We start from the raw sequence: 21995 nt of genomic DNA, 5'->3' as shown, positions 1-21995 counted from the left end.
TGTGAGTACCATCTTCCTAAGGTCTTTAACTTTGTTTTTCTACAGACTCAGAATTGAATCAGAAATCAAGTTATTCATGACTATTCACAGTAAACTCAAGTAGCCTTGATATATTAACAAGACCCTAAGGGTATAAATTTTCCCAACCTCTCAAGTACTGTTATTGGGTATCAGGAGTGCCTGAAAAGCAGAGTACATAACAGTTTGCTTGTGATACTGGAATCCGAGCAACATGAGGAGGCTAGTTTGGAGGGTTATTTCATCCAAGTTACATTAAGGACTGGTGACTGGTTTCTAGACTGGAACAAAGTACCTTTTGTTCATGTCTGCCAAATAAAACACCTGTTCTGCTTGGGCAATGCTGGATAAACATTAACAAATTCTTATTTTTTGTGCCTTTTCCAAGCTCCAAGCAGAGCATTCCCCATTTGTTAACACAGACTGTTTTTTAAACAATTGACAATATAATTGATTAAATTTTTAATCTGTCCAAGGGAAGGACTGATCAATTTTAAAGGAGCTTTGTATGGATTGCTACATTAAAATACTGACCATGTCTTAGCAGGGTAGGGAGACATGTTAATTGTGGTCACTTTCATCAGTATCTTTGTTTAAACCTGGATCCACAGATTAAGTTTAAACATGGATCCGTAGTTTAATTGATGGCTATCTTGGGTGTTGGTAGACTACCAAATCATCCCCATTTTCATTAAAAAATACTAAAACTGAAGCTCAGTATGGTCCAATGATTTAAACTCACTTAGGCCGAGAAAAGATTAACGTCTGGTTTTAACTCTTTAACTGATCTCGTTTATTATGTTTCACAACACAATTAGAACCATTAAGGTAAAATATCATGATCCATTATGTAGCGTACCTGGAAACCCTACTCTTAAAGTCTTGTAACTCATTCAGTTCCCTAAATTCCATCCCCGAGGAAAGTTGCTTCAGTTCTTTGCACAGTAACTAGTAAAGTGTTAGAAGCGAGTGCTGACAGATTTGAGACCGAGTACCTAAGGAACTGACCTCGACCAGTCCTGCCGCAGCTCCTTAAGGGTAAAATTTCAGTGTTAGCCGCGTTTTGAGGCCTTTCCAAGGGGCTCAAGATTCATACATGTCGGTGTGAAAGAGATTTTTAGTACCGGCCCTTACGGTGGGCGCCGCTGCATTTGGAAACAGGCGAGAGAAGGCGAGGGGCCCAGAGGTCTTTTCTGCGACCTTAAAGCACAGGAGAAAACAGTGGGGGCTTACGCAGGCACGCGCAGTGGAATGAACTCTGAAATTGAGACCAAGAGGCCTACATGGGGGAGGGGAAAAAAGCGCGAGAAGAAAGGGAAAGGCCTTCTTCTCCAGTGACGCGCGGTCACGAGGAGTTCTCCCGACGTGGGCGCACGCCATTGGCCGAGCACAAGCAGACGTCCCCGCAGCCTCCCAGGCGCGAACCGCGGCAAGGGCGGTGCCGCACTGGAAATTAGCGAGGCGCGCGCGCTCCCGCGGCCTGTCACGCCCCCGGCCTCTGCCCGCCAACCCGCTGGTCCAGTCCGTCTTCGCGCCCAGTTGGCCACGCCCCTTTCATAACTCGCCCCCTCCTCCACCAGGCCGGCGGCGCGCGGAAAGCGCGTCACGTGACGGCTGGCCCCGCCTCTTCCTCTCGGTCCCATATTGAACTCGAGTTGGAAGAGGCGAGTCCGGTCTCAAAATGGAGGTAAAACCGCCGCCCGGTCGCCCCCAGCCCGACTCCGGCCGTCGCCGCCGCCGCCGGGGGGAGGAGGTATTAGGGGGAGAGCGGGGGGTTGATGGGTCGTGGCCGGCGTGGGGGGCCTGGCTCGGTGGGAGTGGGGAGGCCGGGTGGACCGGTCGGCGGTCCCGCGCTCTACGTTGAGACGGGCGGTGGGAGGGGGAAGGGAGCGGGCCTCGGAGGCCTCCTCGGGGCGTCTCGCTCCTCTCGCTTTCTTCGGCTGCACAGGTGGCTCTTTGGAGGCGCGGCGTGGCTGGGGAGACCTCGGAAAGGGACCCGGCCCGCCAGCCGCTTGGCCTGGGAATTGAGGCCGAGGGAGGCATGGCGGGCCTGGGCGGGAGCGGTTGGGAGGAGGTAGTGGGGGAGGGGAGAGGACGAGCAGGCACATCCGGGAGAGCGAGCTGGCGGGCGGCGGCCACATTGACATTGATCCGCCGCCGCGTTACGAAATGGCGCATTGGCCCGCAATGGCCGCCGCCTAATTCCACCACCGGGAAAGAGAGCGCGGGATTGGAAGGAAGAGACAGGAGGCGGCCCGGCAGAACATGCTGCAAATGGCCTCGAAGCTTGGGGCGCAGTGCTTTTTCTGAACTTCTGCTGGCGCATTTCTAGGCCGTACAGACCTCTTGAAGGCGACGAGATTTTAATTTCTTGTTTTCTTCGCAGCATCTAGTTGAAAATAAAATTTTAAAGTTTGCTGCTTTATAATACTTATTGATTTAGTCTTGCTAAAGTACTTGGTATTATACGCATCTTCGCGCCATTATAAAATAGGAACTTTAAAATTTTCTTATCTCCCTTTTTTTTCATGGTTATGGCTATAGTTTTTGGATTTTCGTTTTAGAGGACTGCAACCACAGTTGAATTTTTCACGTGCTTGAGATAAATTTCTGTGGGGTATAGTTGGTTTTGTTTTTTGTTTTTGTGTTTAGTCAATTTGATGTTGATGATTAAGTGCATTTAACGAGGACTTGAAAATTGCTTTTCATAATTTTGAATTAATGCTTTAGGCTATTAATCATTTAACATTTTTTTCTAGCATGTGACAGTTTCTTCGTATAAAATGCCTTAACGTCTGTACCTTTAGAAGACACTGGAAGACATTAGAATGTAAATGTGAGCCCCTTTATTGTAACCAGTTTGGATGGACGATATCGTAATGCATGGATTAAATGTCAATTCATGTAATTTGTTAACGAGCTGGTTAAATTGTAAAACAGTTCAGTCCACATTTTTAAGAAAAATTTCATTTTCAAGCAGTAAATTTTATACTTTAAGTTCAGCTTGCCCTTTTTGTGACCCTACAAGATGTATTTGAAAATTTTGCCATAGGTCATTTTTGCAGCATGTAACCTATAACGTACTGGTTACAGAAAGTTGTCAAGATACATGATGGAATTTTTTTAGTTTTGTGGGGGGGTGAATTAGCCTTTTATGAAGGAATACCTATATTATTAATCTTGACTTGCTTGTAACCGGTGAATGTTTTTAAGAGATTTTTTAAATAATTTATTTGAGCCAAACTCACATCAGGAAGCAAGATCTTAAATGTTCCAGATAATGATAGTTTTACAGTTTCTTTTATGTATTTGGAATTAAGGAGGGAATGTAAAGATTTTTACATTCCTTACATATTGGTGAATTTAAGTTTGGTACTTAAGACTTTATTATCTCACAGCTTTGGTTTAAAATGAAATGCTTGACATGAAAAGAAATGGCACGGATGAAACACTGCATCTACAACATTTTGGTTTCTTAGAAAATGGTTTCTTAGTAGCAACACCTGAAATAATCTGTCCCCAGGCCGTTTTGTAGCTTAAAATTCAGGGACTTTTGTTTCTGGGATTCCCTTTGACTAAAATGTAGTTTAAGTGATGTTGGCATTCGAAAGGCAGGTTCTAGGTTTTCTTGGTATTCTGGTTCCTTTATTAAGTGATGTGATTTGTATGATTCTACTTTAATTTTTAACTAGACAAAGTGTTAATGGTACAGAATTTGATGCTGAGTTTATTTGTAGCAGAGTAAAGGCTTGTACATCTTAGCAGTTCACTACTAAAAGAAATAATTAAAATGTATTGGTTTGTTTTTTCAGGGCCATGATCCTAAGGAACCAGAGCAGTTGAGAAAACTGTTTATTGGTGGTCTGAGCTTTGAAACTACAGATGACAGTTTAAGAGAACATTTTGAGAAATGGGGCACACTCACAGATTGTGTGGTAAGTTACTAAAGGAACAAAAAGAAGATTCTTAGGGGTAGAGGACTTGTGGAGCTGTGTTTCAGTGGTTTAAAACTCTTTATTTTGTAGGTGATGAGAGACCCCCAAACAAAGCGTTCCCGGGGCTTTGGTTTTGTGACTTATTCTTGTGTTGAAGAGGTGGATGCAGCAATGTGTGCTCGACCGCACAAGGTTGATGGGCGTGTAGTAGAACCAAAGAGAGCTGTTTCTAGAGAGGTATTTTAATACCACGTTGTATAATACCAAGTCGTAAGAATTTGGGGGTTTTTTTCCTTACATATTTTTTATTTGTAGGATTCTGTAAAGCCTGGTGCCCATCTAACAGTGAAGAAAATTTTTGTTGGTGGTATTAAAGAAGATACAGAAGAATATAATTTGAGAGACTACTTTGAAAAGTATGGCAAGATTGAAACCATAGAAGTCATGGAAGACCGGCAGAGTGGGAAAAAAAGAGGATTTGCTTTTGTAACTTTTGATGATCATGATACGGTTGATAAAATTGTTGGTAAGTAGCAACTTGAATAAGAAAGAAATGGCTTTTTCATTCCACACTAAAGTTGCTAAATTACTTAGAATACTGTATTGTGCATAAAGTATATGGTTCAGTTTTCATAAAGTGACTACACCTGTGTAACCAGCATCTGGATCAAGAAATAAACGGTAACATCCCAGAGCATTCCCTCATCCCTGCTCAGAAGTCATTACCTTGATGGTATTTTAATGTTGTGTAGTGCTAAAAGATATCATTTATATGTGCTTTTTCAAACATCAAATAACTCTTGTTTGTTTGATTTAAAAAAAATTTAGTTCAGAAATACCACACTATTAATGGGCATAATTGTGAAGTGAAAAAGGCCCTTTCTAAACAAGAAATGCAGTCTGCTGGATCGCAAAGAGGTCAGTAGTACCATATATACTTAAACAGTAAACATCAGTGGTGTTTGTAAGGTTCTTAAAGATCTCCCTTGCCTATGTTAAAGGCCGTGGAGGTGGATCTGGTAACTTCATGGGTCGTGGAGGAAACTTTGGAGGTGGCGGAGGTAACTTTGGTCGTGGTGGAAACTTTGGTGGAAGAGGTAGGATGGTTATCTTATTTCTAAGTACGTCTTCCTAAAATTAATTGGTATGTTGAATGTTACACTTTTAATTCATACCATGCTTTTCCTCAGGCGGCTATGGTGGTGGAGGTGGCAGCAGAGGTAGTTATGGAGGAGGTGATGGCGGATATAATGGATTTGGAGGTGATGGTAAGTTTTTAAAAAAATTATTTGATATTTTGACTTTGTTTCCTGTGCTTTATAGAAAATATTTTTATTTTTTTATAATTTCAGTCAAAACTTGAATGGCTTTTGATGGTTAAAATATACTTCTAAACTAAAATAGAAGAGTAAACTTATTCCCCTCTAAAGATTTAACATTAGCTAATTATTTTTAGCCAATTAGGTTTATTGTACTAGTTAGTTGAGCTGTGTTAACATCTCAGGAGACTTCAGTATTTTCCTTAGTGAAATTTAAAGAATTAAAAACTTATAATGTTAAAATATATTTAAGCATTTATCTTAAATTCTTACTGGCCCACATTCTTGGTTCTATTAACCAGGCTTTAGTGCTAAATCAATTCATTGGTTTATTTTCCACTGGCTTAAATGTAATATAAACTAGAGTTCAATTGTACATTTGCTTTTGTATGGCTCAATTTTTTCTTTTAGGCAACTATGGCGGTGGTCCTGGTTACAGTAGTAGAGGAGGCTATGGTGGTGGTGGAGGGCCAGGATATGGAAACCAAGGTGGTGGATATGGTGGCGGTGGAGGATATGATGGTTACAATGAAGGGGGAAATTTTGGTAAGTTTTCAGTTGTTTTAAATATTCGTTATTTATAGTTCCGTTACAGATGTTTTAAAGTGTTAAAACATAGCATTTGGTCAAATTTCATGTTTTTTAAAATTAGAAATTACTCAATTGATGGGTAATTGAACTGAATTTTCTTACTGTGCTTGTTAGTAAATTGGCAAAATGTATTCAACTCTTTTATTTTGTACTCGAAATGGGCATTTAGCAGTAATGTATTTATTGCCAGAATTTTACTTTTAACTCTATGCACTTTTAAACTGGACAAATGGGAACTGTAAGTTAAAGTGATTAGGGTGTCATCTGGAGTCTAAATGACAAGCATTTTGAATCTGAATGTCACAGACACATCGCATACTATAAGCAAGACTGTGTTACTACTTTGACACTCTAAAGAGCTTTGTTATGAATGCACTGAGTTTTGGATTGTATTAATGTATCAACAACAGAAGGTTTTTCTTGTTAGAGTACCTTCTGACATTGGTTTAAAAGTTGTACTGCATCAGAGTTAGAGTGAATCAAACTGACAACTTCGATGGTGTTAGTGGTATGAAGGCAAGAACGTGCTAGAGTACAGCATCAAATACAAACATCAAATATCAAAATATGACAGCTATCTAGATACATGCTCTTGGGACCATCTTCCACTCGTTTTCTTTTCTAACCTATGTCTGAGGTCTGCTAGTGGGCCTCAGTTTGTTGTGGAGAGAGTTTAGTAGCTCTGTAAAATCTCTTCAAGGGGTTGCATGTAGGAGTTGTAGAGTATGCTGCCACGATAGTTAATATGTACATATATAATTGTGTAAGTCAACCACAAATAAAACCTTTGTAATTTCAGGTAACTATGGTGGTGGTGGGAACTATAATGATTTTGGAAATTACAGCGGACAACAACAATCAAATTACGGACCCATGAAAGGGGGCAGTTTTGGTGGAAGAAGCTCGGGCAGCCCCTATGGTGGTAAATACTGTTATTCATTAAAAATTTTTATAACCTTTTTAATTTAGAAACTCATGTATATTTCTTTTAAAACTCCCTACATGTATATTTCCAGGTGGTTATGGATCTGGTGGTGGAAGTGGTGGATATGGTAGCAGAAGGTTCTAAAAACTCAGCAGAAAAGGGTAGGTATCTTTTAAGTTTTTATCATGATGATAAAGCATATGTGGAACTGTTCACTGAGTGTAATAATTTTTTTATCCTGTATTATTCAACAGGCTACAGTTCTTAGCAGGAGAGAGAGCGAGGAGTTGTCAGGAAAGCTGCAGGTTACTTTGAGACAGTCGTCCCAAATGCATTAGAGGAACTGTAAAAATCTGCCACAGAAGGAACGATGATCCATAGTCAGAAAAGTTACTGCAGCTTAAACAGGAAACCCTTCTTGTTCAGGACTGTCATAGCCACAGTTTGCAAAAAGTGCAGCTATTGATTAATGCAATGTAGTGTCAATTAGATGTACATTCCTGAGGTCTTTTATCTGTTGTAGCTTTGTCTTTTTCTTTTTCTTTTCATTACATCAGGTATATTGCCCTGTAAATTGTGGTAGTGGTACCAGGAATAAAAAATTAAGGAATTTTTAACTTTTCAATATTTGTGTAGTTCAGTTTTTCTACATTTTAGTACAGAAACTTTAACAAAATGCAGTTTTGAAGGTGTTTCCTTGTGAGTTAACAAGTAAAGAAGATCATTGTTAATCACTATTTTGTATGAATTTTGCTAAAGTTAACTGTAAAGAAACACCTGCTGACTTGCAATTTAAGGGGAATCTATTCTCCCCATTTCCAAACCATGAAATGAATGGGCTCTGACATGTGGAGAGAATAGATATTTGTATGTTTGCAATGTGTGTTTTAGATAAATAGAATTGGGTATTTAAATTAGCATATTTGTGACTTTAATGACATTAAGATTTACCTTCAAATGAAAAATCTCAAAATTCCTATTTGGTTTTTGTGCATTTTCTTTCAAAATGTAATCATGATTTTAGTGTGTTAGCTTTGCTGAGAGTCCTAGCTGTGTTTAGAACATCTCCATTCTACATTCACCTTGGTCACATGTGAACTGCTGCCATAGTTTTATTTGGGTGTAAAGAATGTCTGCTGCCCTCTGATTAAATCCTGGAAAGGGGTAGTGGATGTTTTTCCTTTCCTCCTCCATTAAAAAACATTCTTAATAACTTCAGAATACAGGACCACTAAGCCTGCTTATCTGAGCAAATTGGTGGCTACCTTTTTTTTCCTTTTTAAAGCACAAGAGGCCCATAAATCTTCCGTTATTTTCCTTGGTTTAACATTTTTTATTTGATATAAGAAGCTCTCAAAGCAAGAGAATAAAAATCATGCATTGTTGAACCCTTAACTGGCTGGCATGCTTTCCTGTTTGTACCCTCTACATTTTATGGGATGAAACCAAGGACAGTCTAGATATAATTGACCCAAATGACTTAATGCAGTAGAAGTGTACCACAGTTGCTTAGTATAAGCTTCCCACTTCCCAAAGACCTGAATTCAAATTTGAATTGTCTGAGTTCTTATTCAAAGTCCCAAAGAACACTGTTACTCTTATGTGTGTGCTTGAACCTAAATCATGTTGGTATGAGCTAATTTGTTTGGAAGACCCTGGGTGAGAAGATTTTTAGATGATAAGGTCATATATATAAACTGATGTCTACTGTTTTGCGCCAGCCCTAGTGCTTACAATTTCATTCAAGCCCTAAATATGTGCCCTGCTGTTACTGTTTCTTTGGCAGTTGAACATTGAATTCAAGGTTTTTATTTTTGTTTTAAGAAGTACTAAGCAAAACAAGCAATAAAAAGGGGAGTGGGGCGTGCTAGTGTTTGCGTATGCTCTCTTGTTGCTCTAATTCTGTGCCTCTGTGCATTAATATTTGGATGCATGCAATGCCAGCATGGAAATCGATCTTCACAGATAACCGCAGTTTTCCAGAAAACACTCACAAACCAATAAATGTAACAGACAACATACCATTTGTTAATGGACATATGTGAATAAGCAGCGTAGAAAATAGGCAAATATTAGAAAATGATTAAGTTTTTAACTTCAAGTGTGGTTATATAAATGGACACTGTCAATGTTTATGACTTAAATCTGGGTACCTGGTCAAAATAATGCTTGGGAAACATTTTATTAAAATTGAGCTAAAATGTTTAAAGTTCTTTTATTCATATAATAAAGGTTGAAGGAATGGGGGAGATTAACATTTCCTGTTTCTATGTTTGTGAAATTGTTTGAGACAACCTTGACAGTATCCTTTAACGGCATATTATGAAGTTAATTGTACTGTTAACAAACTTTCTGTTCTGGAACTAGTTTAATAGTGAAAATATTTTCAGTAAGTTGATGTTTGCAACCTATAAGCAGGTGAAATCTGTGTATGTGACCTGTTTATAAGTTGTGTTTAGCTTAGTTCTTGTGAACAGTGTGGAAAAGTAAGCCATGAGGAGAGCGATTTAACCAGCTTTAAAGGACCTAAGATGTGCTTTTTAAGCACAGTGTGGATCAAAGGAGACTCACTAAGACAGGACTTCAGAAGCCTTTTGAGTATGGACAAGTCAGCATAAATAAAGAATGACAAGGCAGCAGCAAGAGCTTCAACTACAGAGAAGTGAAAGCATAAGATACTATGGTGATAGTGAGCAACTTTTCAAAGGCTAGTTAAATCTGCTTATTACAACTGAAATATCGAAGAAAGTCTAGCAGGAAGGAGCTCTTCGCCTTTTGGAACATCAATGAGAGATAGTTGCCACAGTCACTAGGTCTAGCATTTAGACCTGCAAGGAAGGGCAATAAGCATTAGGTAAGGCTTGAATTTGAATTTTTTCACTAATTAAAGAGTATTTTTTTGTAAAGCAAGGTAAGAGTAATCTTTTTGATTTGCAGGTTGAATGAGAACCCTTCTTGCCTAAATGAGGAATGTCTTTCCTACCATCTTAAATACGAAGGTTTCTGGCTGGGTAAGGTTTGTAGCTCACAGTAAAACCTGATGACACCATTTGTTTCCCTACAAATTTATATTACACATTTAAAACCATTAGGTACATTAGCAAAATTGTTCAGCTGAAACTTTGGAACCACATCCAAATGTTTTAAACAGGTTTTAAAACTTTCTGCAATAACCATGAGTGTTCATGTTGAGTGACATGTGGCCCCATGTACACAATTGCTGGTGTCTTTAGGATAAAGTCAGTTTTTTTATGAGAAAGGGAGTGATCTCAAATTTTGCGAAGAGTTTTGTAACAAGCATGACTTAGTTCTAACAAACGTTAAGCTGCCAATCCTTACTCTAGGAAGAACCTTGGGATGAACTCTAAATTGCCAGATGATACAAATACAAAAATAGTCTTCATTCAAGTGGCCTCATAAATTTTCTTGCATACAAAATCAGGGAATTCTTTGGATTGATAGGATAAGTATTTGGTTTTTTGTTTTTGGGGGGTTTTTTTTTTAGGGGGGTTTTTTGCTTTTGTTTTTTTTTTTGGTATGTGTTGTTTAACCTGTTACCTGAAGCAGTGGGGGCCTAATTATTGCTAATATTCCTTTTTAAAAGACAACTTATCAAAGAATAATTAAACTATTACTGTGCAAGTCAGTTGCTGATTTCATAAGGTGTATTATTGCTGGCCCAAAAGGGCTTGTTAAAAGTTGAGATTTGATGTTAATTCACTTTAAAAAAACAAACCACAAAACACTTGGGGAATAGATGCTTAAAATGAAACTCGTTTCTAAATTGTAAGTAAATCAAATTCTTACATAAATAGTAAGTTTGCCAGAGTTTATTCTCACAAAATGACTGGTTAGTTCTCCTCTAAACCAGGACTAAATTTCTACATATCACTAGAATGAAGTGTGTTGACAAGGTAATTCTTTTATTGATGGATTTTCTTTACATCATGGTTTTAGTGAAGCAGATTTCCTAAGATAGAAGACATTTTCTTTCTTTAAAGGCATTGTTCTTTTCAGTCCATCTCGTTTATGAAATAAAGTGGTTTAACGTAAATGTAGTTACACTGTCATTACTGAAAAATGTGATGCTGTTAAGTCATAGCACCAATAAACAAAGTAAGTTCATGAGGGAAATGGTCAAGGCAGGCTTTGTCAAAGCAGTTCACAGGTTACTGCTTTCCACATTATATTTTAAACCAAAAGGAAAAACAACCTTCCATTTACACTCATGTCCTAATGAAGAAAATTTGGTAATTAAAGACCACTTGCTAAGGAACTAAACAATTGAGATAAGTTTGGTTTGAAGAGTTCCAATGTAGAAGTCACAATTTGAAACATTTCTAGTTAATAACAGTATCTCTTGGAGTTCCAGTAATTGATGTCTCAAAGTAGGGCATAAGCATGCTAATGTGCAGGGGTAATGTAAGGATTGTTAGCCTCTGTGAGTATTCAAAATTTTAAATTTCAATGTTTTCTGATTTTTAAGACTTAAGAGGTGGTGTGTAATGGATTCAAATGTTTCATTTGTAGGATAATGAAATGTTTACAGAAAGATAACTTTTTCATTAAAATATTTTTAGAAACGTGTGTGTGGTTTTCTCACTTCACAGTGTTCATGTGACTTAAATGCCATATGTGAGTATGACATACTTTACTAGTAAGTAGTAACAGGAAACTTGGAAGGAATGAGCCTATACCTGTCAGTTAATTTTAAAAGTGGGTTCTTTTCCGTGGAAAAATTGGCCTGGGAAGTAGGCATGGAAAAATATCTTAAAGCTTACTGCCACTTACAGATTTAAACCTTGAAAGACAATGTATGAGATACTTGGGTAATAGGTGAGGAATCAGTGACTTTTATTTTGGAAAATGTAGTTAAGGATAATTGAGCAAGTGAGAATTTGGGGGAAGGATGAAGGGATTCCTTTCAGACGTTGGAAGGGTTGGGTTTCTTAAAATGTTCAGTTGATTAGTTGAACAGTTTATGCTGTGAGGGGTGGATTGGGCAAAACCTTTCATGAAATCAAGTCTAAAATCACAGTATTACAATTTAAACCAAATAAAGATGGTAGTCATCTGAAGAATTTGTGGGTTAGGGCTTTGATAAGTGTGACATAAAAATAAAACGGCTACGTGGATTCTTAGCATTAACAGCTGTTAAGAGCATGGTAAGTGAAATAATTTGTGAATTGAAGCCATGTGGGGACTTTTAGCTGTTAACAGGAATGACATTTTGTTTGTATTCAACACTGGTTTCATAGTATATGCAGTGGTTTTATATCCTGCAGCTATAAGTATCCTATAATTCCAGTGAATACTTGAGTCCCAGAACAACTCAGGATTTCATTTCCACCAAAATAAGTATATACGCTTTCTCAAAAAGAAAATACATTAACTGAGACTGAAATACTTAGGCAAGAAGAAAAACTTAGAATCCTACATGTACTCACCACAGACCAATTAAATATTTGAAGATTAGTGTTAGTTTTGCAGAAATGGGGTCCTGTTAATATATTAGACTGACTTAGAATCGAAAAGGAAGTACCAAGGATTAGGTAAGACTGAGGTAAGATACGTTGTCTTTGTCCATCACCTTTTCAAAGACAGTTAATGACAGGTGTATTGAGAACTGTCTTCATGTGGTAGAACTGGGCACAGTTCTGAAAACCAGCTAGGAAACAGGAATTTACCCTTCTAAGCTTTATTGGTAAATAATGGATAAGTAATATATACAAGGGTGCTGACAGCTTTAAAATACTTTGAAAAGGTAGTTAATTGGTAAATTTCACTATAGCCGTTGAAGTTAAAGGGTTTATAATCAGGAAAGAATTCTACAAAGGGTAATTCTGAGGGTTGCAAGGTAATTCTAAAAAATACATTGTATTGGTCCATGCATTCTATCAAATGTCGAGCAAACAGCCTTTAAGATACTGATGTCAGAGGAACTGATGAATTTTCTATTTTGATTTGATGTTATCTTCTATTACAACTTTAATAGGTACTGGGAGAAATGCAATTAGCAAGTTTTGCCTGTCAGTAAAATTTAAAATTTAGTTTTGTGAGCTTGGGCAAGTTATTTGGGGCTTAAACTTGTTTTTATGCCATGCTATCCTGACCCCCTTAGAATGTTTTCATATGCATTAAATATGTAGTATTAAACAGTACATTGAAAATATCAAAATACTAAATCTGATTTCATAAATGTGCCTTAAACATCAGAGGAGGCTAGTGGTGGGCCTGACATCTAATTTGAAGTGATAAACATAGATGGTATTTTAAGATACTTGGTAACAGTAATCTGATGTTAAAGTTGTGATTTTTTTAGTGACATTGCAAGTACTGTGTATACTATTGGTGGTTTGCTGCCTATAATGGAGTGTTAAATTTTACTGTTACTGAAAATAAAGTAACTTCCAATCAAAATTCTCTGCCCTTTCTGTCCAGATTAAAGACTTTTTACCTAACTCCTTTGGGGGGAGGGGGGGTGTAAAGTGGAGATAATACCCACCTTCATTGAGTGTGATGGTTAAATGTAAAACGACTTTGAAGAGCTAAACCTAATTCCTGCTCAAAATAGTAATTTTGGGTACTGTCTTAAGACTGTCCTCAAGCAAATCTAGTTTTAATGGGTGAGTTAATTATGCCAGTGTCTCTCCACAAGTGATTAAAGTTTTTATGGTCTTTAAATTTTTCCAGTTCTCAAAAAGTATTAAAAGGCAGCTGAAAGCTGAAACTGGCCTGATGTATTAACAGAGTAATGAGTTGTATATGTTGTAGGCTTAAAAGTATGGGTATGAAAAGTACTGTTAAGATACATTTGAACAGCCATGCCATCCCATCCCTTAAAAGCATGGGCCTGAGGGGTTTTTTTATATACCAGAAATTAAAGTTTCTAATATAAAATGCTTGATACACCTTGATGTAAAAGGCATAGGTACATATTTTAAAGTTAGAAACCGAGTTCAGCCCTGGCTGGATAGTTCAGTTAGAGCAGTCCCCATACACCAAGGTTTCTTCATTCCCCACCCAGGGCACATATGAGAATCAACCAGTGAATGCATGGGGGAGTGGGACAACAAGTTGATCTTTCTGCCTCTAAAGTCAACTTACAAAGGCTTAACTGCCAAATTTAATCAGGACACAAAGCTCTGTATAATTCAAATCCAGATCAAGAGAACACTTGGCTTTTTTTTTTTTTTAGTCATAGGTGAGTTAGGATTTGTTTGACACAGGCGGACTTCAGATTGTGGGTCAATTCCACAGCACCGCAGTAATGAGCTGTAATCTTTAGTGCTGGAGGGTCTTGCCTTCAATTTGTAAAATACCTGAAGTGAAATAAAGGGAAGCACAATAAACTGAGGTGTGCCTGTACTTAAAAAGTTTAGTTCCTAATATATATGCCGTATGTGTAAGGAGTTTAAAGTCATTTTTTTTCTTCCACGGTTGGACAAGTCCTGTCTCCAGGGATCTCATCACCACTACAAGAGGAAATTCTTGACCACACAAGGAAGGTCAAGCAGAATCTTCACATTTGAATGCCTAAATCTATTACCATTAAGCCATTTTCAACCTGAGCTTCCTAGTGATCAGTCAACTTCTTTTAAGCTAATTTGACTTTAGTTTCACTTGCAACCAAGAGGCACCCTAATATAAGGCTCAAAATGAAAAAAATGTCCGTTGATAGTGTGTGTAGGTAGAGTACCTTTTGTGGAGTAACTTGGTATTATCTTCATCTGACATGAGGAAACAAGCCTGATCGCTTTGAGTTACTGGAGGCCATTCTAGAACGGCAGCAGGAAGCCCAGGCAGTCTGGCTCTAGGGCCTGTGGACTTATGCACTGTATACTCCTAATGGGTTATTAAGACTTGGTGAATAATTTGCACGTAGTGCTTATTTTAAATACACTTAACCCTCAGGTGAATCTACATTTCCCCACTTTAAAACAACCAAACGAGATAATTATGTGAGGAAATAGTGAATCAGTGCTGTGAATGGTTTACTGGGCAGCAGGTTTTCAGAGTTTATGAAGGGCCTTGATTTTTCCATTTAATCTCAATATGAGAGGAAACTGATTTTAAGTAAACTAGTCTTCTGTATGTCTGGGCAACTCAGTTCTTAAAAATGTTCAAGTCCTTGACTCCTCCAACCCACATCCATTCTGTCAGAAAATCCATTTAGTTTCACCTTTGGAACAAACCCAACACCCTTCTAGCACCCTACACCAGGGGTGGGGAAACTTTTTTCTGCCAAGGGCCATTTGGACATTTACATCACTTTCAGGCCATACAAAATTATGAAAACTGATTTATTGAGTTTTGAGTCCCGTCTGCAGTTGCCTTGGCAGGGCCAGACAAAATGGTTTCTTGGGCTGTATGTGTGGCCTGAGGGCTGGACGTTCCCCACCCATCCTAGACCAAGATGCTGTATTCCATGTGAATACTGCAGAGCCACCCCATTGGTCTCCCTGCTCCCACCTTTACTCTCAACACACAAGGCAGGGGAGACCTAAAAATCGGATGTTACTCTTACCTGACACCTCCCAAAGCTCCCCACTTTGCTGGGTAGAAGTCCTTATGAAGGCTTAACAAGGCTGCCACGTTGCCTCCCCTACCCACTCTACTCTTCTTTCCCCTCCATTTTCAGCCATATAGTCCTTGTTTTCCTCAAACGGGCAGGCTTCAGAGCCTCTGGACTTCCTGTGTCCTGTCTGAAAGATGCTTTTTATTCAACAGAATGGGTTTCCCACGCCTTCCGATATGCCACCTCACGGCTTTTCCTATTTACAACCATGTTTCAAATTGCAGTGCCTTTGTACTGGCCTTCCCAGTCCTCTTTCTGGCGCAGTGCAGTACATTTGCTGTCTTTCCCTAGTTCAAGGGCGGGTTTCCGTTTCGTCCTCTGTACTTCAAACAATGCTGAGCAGTATGCATGGCAAAGCGGAACACTTTCCTTTGGTTGAGTTGTACCTGCTATGGAAGTGATAAAATAGCTTCTTGATACACTTCGTTTTTATCTCTGGCACCAGAAGTTTAGTATAAGGCGCATATTTTCAAAGAAAGAATTCTAAAAAATGAAAAACACCTCTAAATGTGTTCATTGTAATGGCATTGAAAATACTGTGAATAAACTCAAGTGAATTACAAGTCATTTAACAATCATTCCTTTATTAGTACCAGCTTTTCAACTAAATTGTTTTTTATTTTGCCAGAGCTAAACAATATAAAAAAAATGCCTTTTTTTCATACAACATTTATAAAAAAGTACATAGTGGTTAGTTTTGCAACAATTTGCTTTTAGCCAGATGTCAAAACATATAAATCTATGAATGTAACAAAATGAGATAAGAACAGTATAAATAAGTTTTTGTAGTATTTACACGTATACAGAAAACTAGCCCAAATGGTGTTCTAAGAAATTAAGTTTGCAGTTAAAGTGAAACTGATTTCCGCATACTGAGAACATTTTAATGCTTTTAATGTCTATTATTTTCTACACTAGTTTTGACTATAATTTTGCATAGAATTATAAAGTATATTTCTGCATTTCACATCACAGTAGGAGCTTTTAGTATATATAACAGTACAAAAAACAAAAAGAAACACTAGCTCAGAAAAGATCAGATTTTTCCATGTCTAGTTTTTCTTATCTGGTCTCTTACTCTTGGGAACGAGGAAGACATTGCCGTCTCTCGTTTGCTGTAGGGAGTACTCACTAGGAGAGTAAGGTCTTCCCTCTTCATCTCGTAGCATGCTGAAGACTTCGAGATACAAGGTGCTGAGTTGCTTTTTCAGTAGATGGAGGTTTTTGTCATTTTCTCCTTTTTCTTTGAGCAATTTTTCTTTTTCATCTTTTAAATGATCCAAGTCTTGCTCCAGTTCCACTATATTTTCCAGTTTTCTTTTTCTGCAATTCTGAGCAGCCACTTTATTCTTCCCCCTCCTACGTATATCTCGAATTAATGCAAGTTGAGCCTCGTTGAATTGTTCCTTCGACATCATTTCATTGAAGTCATCCACGGGGAGGTTAATGATTTTTTCTACAGGGAATGGGATATGGAGAGCTTTTGCCCTTAGCTCATCTCTTGTGAGATGAGCCTCCAAGCGGCTTGAATGTTTGTCTTTTGTGAATGGGGTTTTGCGATGACCAGGACTTACAGGCAATTCTCTCTTTTGTGTGTTTTCACACTGGACATCACACACTGGAGCAGTGTGCCCCCGAGACGGTGACGGGGGTTGAACTGTATCCCCAGAAGGCTGTATTGGCTGTGTTTTAGGACCACTGTGTTTGACACTTCCAAGGGCACTATCTGTCTCTTCCATTTCAGAATCACTGAAGACAAGCTGTGTGTCTCCATAGACGGAAGATTCCACCGAATGTTCTGGTGATGCCATACTGGGACTTGTGTTCAGTGAAATTCCAGAGTCAGAATCATTGAATTCTCCTGTACTTTCAGAGTGATTTTGATTGAAGGCTTTACAAAGTGAAAGATCAGAAATATCAATGGGCCCGTTTAGAAGTTCAGAGAGTGACTGGTTGAAAGTAGCTGAGGAGGGCATGCTGTTGCTGATACTGGGCTCAATACTGGGCTCTGCTACAAAAGCAGAGTAAAATTCATCGCCAAAATCTGTGTTTATTGTGGCATTTGAATTTAATGAGTTCCCTGTCAACTGGCTGGGGTCTTCTGTGGTGAGGATGCTGCTGAAGGAGTCCTCAAAAGCACCAAGAAAAGGTGGACTGCAGTTACCTACTTTTTCCAGTGAAGGGATCGATGAGTAGAAATGGTAACTATTGTCAGTGTCTGCCTGTTTGGTTTCTGGACTTGGAACTGTGCTAGTCTCAACCAGCTTGTCATTTTGAATATTAAGACACTGCAAGGGAAAGATTATACTATGTAAATCAAGGTTAAATATCTTCAATACCTGATCATCTCCAAGTAAAAACTCCCCACCCCCATTCTCTCCAAGCTGTTTTCTTCTACAAGTATCTTGGATAATTCCCATTTCCAACAGATACTTAATGCCAAAACATCTGTACTACTTTCAGTTTCTAGATCAGACTTCAGGTTTATAACTTACTTATCCTCAAGACACCCAGTCTCTCAAACAAAACTGCATTGAGAATGGGCAGCTCTCATAACTAATTTAAAATCACCTTCTACTACTTCCTATAAATAGGTGGCATATAAATAATAAATAACCAGAATGACTAATTTAAAGGCACTGAATATAAAATAGCATCTTTGGTATATATTAGATCTTAGTTACCTGTAATTCTGGAATGGACAGTAGTTCCTCCCAAACTTGCTCAATGTCCTGCTGCATATTATCTATGTCACTGGTTAGCTGAAGGACAAGCGATTCAGGTGACTGAGTCTGATTAGGAGCAATAAACACTGGGCTCTCGATATGGCTGGGAACATCAGGAACAAGTGATTGAAAGGTAGCCGAAGAAACCTAAAATCGACAAGGCATTTATCTACATGACTCTGCTGCCGGCAGTGGTGAGTGCCCTCCAAGGCACCAGCACAGCACCTCAAGCTGGAACTGGCTGCAGTTCGGTATTCTACTTATGAACTCTGTTTCTATACAAGGAAACATTTTTACCCAACTGCCTCCAAATTTACTTATTTACTGGTTTGCTTTATCCTTTGCATTTGAAGGTAAACTTGAAAAATGGGTAAGAATCTTTAGGATTTAATTTGTATCTTTTTCCCCCCTGCTTTTTTATTAGTATTTATTTTATGTTGAGTTTACTCCCGGGCCATATGTTTTTGTTTCTTCAGTTTCCTCTGGGATATCTTTTTCCTCTGAGCAGCCTCCTCTCTGTTTTAGGAACAATCTGCTCTTTTTCAGTAGTATCCTCTCAGTGTGACAGGGAGAGCTCGTGTGTGGGTTAATCCACCCATGAACTCTTTAAGTTCTACACCGCATCTTGGGAGCTTTGTTTACCTGGATGTGCTCAATTGCGAGAGAGTCTACATCTAAACCCTTAAGTTCAGCATTACTCTCTGCATTTAAAAAAAATATTTTTATTGATTTTTAGAGAGGAAGGGGGAGGGAGAGAAAGAGAAACATCAAAGTAGGAATGTAAAATTGATGGGCTGCCTCCAGCACCACCCCCACCGGGGATTGAGCCTGCAACCCCGGACATGTGCCCTGACCAGAAATTGAACCAGCAACCCTTTTGGTACACGGGATGACACCCAACCGAGCCACACCAGCATTTTTAAGCATGTGCAACAATTCACTCCTTTTGGGCCACCAACCATGTCCAGCCCGTTTGGCCTGGGTACACAACTCCATCATTGTAATGACGGAATGGCACATGTTGCTTCTGTAAAGTGACACCCTTCGGATACTTGGTGGCTTTTCAAATATGCTTACCCTTGATGGCCTGGGCAGCTTCATGAGTGTTCTTAAAGTGAACACGAAGATTTGTACCTCTTGATTTGCATGATTTCTGGGTCAAGGGAATATCAAGCCATTTTAAGAGGTCACCTCAGGCTGCTTTCAGGAAGAGGAAGAAGCTATCATTTTAAATACTATATATAGTGCTTCAAACACAATGGGTTTATAAAAATTGTTATTTGAACAAGTTTTGGTGTACTACACTGCTTGCTTGCTCTACTCATCAAAATTTATTTTTTAGTGCCTGTAACAAATGCATTACTTGTTCCCATGATTATGCTGACCCATGCTTCTGGCTGTGCAGTAGTCAACATTTTGAGTTTTGTACTGTATGGGGCTCTGTAAAATTACAGAGAGGCTAATAAGGTTTCATTGACAAATTTCCTCCTAAATTTTTTTTTTTTTTTTTTAACGGAGAGATGTTAAAGGGACCCCCATATAGCATATATTAGATGCAGCTCTGGAGTTCTGCTGTGAACCAAATGTATACCTCATTGTCCTCTACAAACGGGAATGTCTCGGCCAAAAGCTGCATGCAGTCATCGAAGTACAAAGCATCTGGTTTGGGAATGTGGGGAACCTGGATAAAAGGGAAAGACAAAAAGGGAAAAAAACTTGTTGACCGTTCCATTCCCAAGCTAAAGGTTCATGACTGATGTTCTTAAAATGCTTACAACCTGGTCAATCAAATATTTTAGTTCAGAAATCAGTTCAGTGTCATAGTTAAGAGCACAGAATTGAACCAGACTGTCTGGGTTCAAATTGGCTCCCCCAATTTCTTGAGTCCTCTGGGAAAGTTATTTAACCTCTTTGAACTTCAATTGCTCAATAGATAAAATGGGGATAATGGTACCTAATTCCGATAATGATCATACTGATGAAATCAATCGGTATGTCAGGTGCTTTAGAACAGTCAGTCACAGTTCCTGTCATAGCTGGTGCCAAAGTAATGCCTACCACTGGTTCCACTACTGCCACCACCATGCTGCTGCTGGATCCTCCCATGATGTTTCTATAACTTACAAAGCTTTTTCATGTAATTGATGTCCTCCTAACCCTTATAACTCTGTGAGATAAGTCTGTCAGGTATTGAACTCATTAGGAGGCCGAGGTTGGGAATGATGTGACAAGGTTATGAAGACATAGTAAAAGGCAAAGCTGGACCTCAAATCCAGATGTTTTAACTCCCGGGTCAATATTCTTTCCTTAAACCCTGCCATACATCTACCCAAGAACTGAGTCATACCTGGGAGTAGCTGGCAGATCCGCTGGTTTCTGACGGGATGTGTTGGGCTGGCTGAATTGGGAGGAATTCACCTGTCTCTTCATCTAGTTGTAACTGAGCAAAAAAGGCTTTCTCTTGCTCCTTTTCGAGTTGTTCTTGTCTTTCCTTTTCAAGTTTTTTCTGTTTTTCCAGCTCATGCTCCTTCCGTCGTTGACTGAAGTCAAATACTTCTCGACTCACCCCAAGATCTATATCTTGCCTCCAGAGTATGTCAATCAAATCCATGTCCTATGTTCAAAACAAAAAAGCAAGGACAGAGACCATGGTTAAGGTGGTTTTAAAATGGCAGGTACCACAAAATTCACCTTATGCTGTTGTTGATGGTGGGTGGTGGGGAGATTACAAACAAAATCTGAATGGGAACCCAGATCCAATGTTCTGGAAGGGTACAGTTAATTCCACTCAGTAAATCCATTCATATAAAAAACAATCTATAAACACAGCCATCCACTGTAATCTTTATTACTTGGATTATTAATGACTGGGTGATGGTAGAGGTCATGAAAGAGCAGTTAACAAGTGTTGCATGTTCCTGAATTAAAAGAAATCCCTCACTTGTTTAATGGAATACAGAAATTAGAGCAAGCACTCCAAGCCACTGGTTTATTACGAGAAATGAGATTTGAAAAACATGACTGAATACACAGAATTTTTTTTCTAAACTTGCTCAGCAAATACCAGTTTACAGGGGAGGGAGGAAAAAAAACCCGAGTTAAATCATCACTCTAACAGTTGTGAAATACTAGCATTCCTCTGGTCTTTCCTACATTGGTTTATCTTTCCCCCATCATTTCTTGCCTACTCTGTCCCTGGCTCACTCATTAAAACAATTTCCCCTTGAGTTTTATGTCCTGAGGCATGAAGAAATTGGTAGTCTTTAGCTATCTTGTGATACGTGAAGCAAGGGGTTGCCTATTGTCTACCAAAAAAGTTGGGAAAGGGATAAGGCCCACCAGGTTTACTCGTGAGAAATCATAAATAACCCTCTTTAAAAACAAAACAAACAAAAAACAAAACATGGCTCCAAGGAAGGATAGATAGTATTAAGTTTTAAGATAATGGGCAAATCCTACAATGAGGTTATTTTGATTTATATAACAAGGCTAGACCAGGTGCCATGTCTACATTTTCATAAACCCAAAAATGTGTCAAAAGCGCTTTTTCTGATTTAAAGTTGTGCAGAGCATCAAACTCTGTATTTCAGTTGTGCTGATGGCTGGAAGCACCAGGCTGGCTCAGTGTGTCTAGCCTTCCAAGGAAAAAATAACATGGTGGTTGCTTCCGTGAGTAGTCAGGGTATTTTTACCCAACAGAGGAGGAGCAGGCCACCCAGCCTAGAGGCAGCACGACTAGCCAGACAGCAGAGGCCACCTCTAGCCTTGACTGAAAGTTGGTGTTGGAAACTTAAATGCTATGAAACCCTGCTCAGGGGGGTTCATCATCATCCTAGCCTTGAACAGTATAATGTGTACCATAAAGCACACAGCATAGGTAGAGTTAAAGCAACACCTGCAGTC

The 21995-nt window shown here is 38.9% G+C and overlaps 2 protein-coding genes across 5 annotated transcripts in view; one reads left to right on the top strand and one right to left on the bottom strand.

The window, feature by feature from the left end:
• Nucleotides 1-1642: 1642 nt before the first annotated feature.
• Nucleotides 1643-10287, top strand: HNRNPA3 (heterogeneous nuclear ribonucleoprotein A3). Of its 3 annotated transcripts, none has more exons than XM_016209326.2 (11): nt 1643-1705; nt 3831-3953; nt 4044-4190; nt 4269-4479; nt 4782-4871; nt 4955-5050; nt 5144-5221; nt 5684-5818; nt 6663-6785; nt 6880-6949; nt 7043-7413. In XM_016209326.2, the coding sequence occupies exons 1-10, from the start codon at nt 1700-1702 to the stop codon at nt 6930-6932; spliced, it is 1062 nt and encodes a 353-aa protein (XP_016064812.1). In that variant the 5' UTR covers nt 1643-1699; the 3' UTR covers nt 6933-6949; nt 7043-7413. The 3 variants fall into 3 exon arrangements, with proteins under 3 accessions (XP_016064812.1, XP_016064744.1, XP_016064623.1); XM_016209258.2 differs by lacking the exon at nt 7043-7413 and adding an exon at nt 9726-10287 and having other exon boundaries at nt 1671-1771; XM_016209137.2 differs by having other exon boundaries at nt 1671-1771.
• A 5643-nt stretch (nt 10288-15930) lies between these two features.
• NFE2L2 (NFE2 like bZIP transcription factor 2) overlaps nt 15931-21995 on the bottom strand; it is a 30647-nt gene continuing 24582 nt past the window's right edge. For both annotated transcript variants that reach the window (XM_016208954.2, XM_016209019.2), the window contains exons 2-5: nt 20440-20706; nt 19684-19773; nt 18051-18239; nt 15931-17654 (exon numbers count right to left, since the gene is read on the bottom strand). In XM_016208954.2, coding sequence (XP_016064440.1) covers nt 16419-17654; nt 18051-18239; nt 19684-19773; nt 20440-20706 — 1782 coding nt within the window. In that variant the 3' untranslated portion in view covers nt 15931-16418. The remainder of the gene's footprint in view (nt 17655-18050; nt 18240-19683; nt 19774-20439; nt 20707-21995) is intronic.

This window comes from Miniopterus natalensis, chromosome 8 (assembly GCF_054644295.1).
Source record: "Miniopterus natalensis isolate mMinNat1 chromosome 8, mMinNat1.hap1, whole genome shotgun sequence".
Lineage (NCBI taxonomy): Eukaryota > Metazoa > Chordata > Mammalia > Chiroptera > Miniopteridae > Miniopterus > Miniopterus natalensis.
Note: the sequence above shows the minus strand (reverse complement) of the source record. Positions and strands in the feature narration are given on the sequence as shown.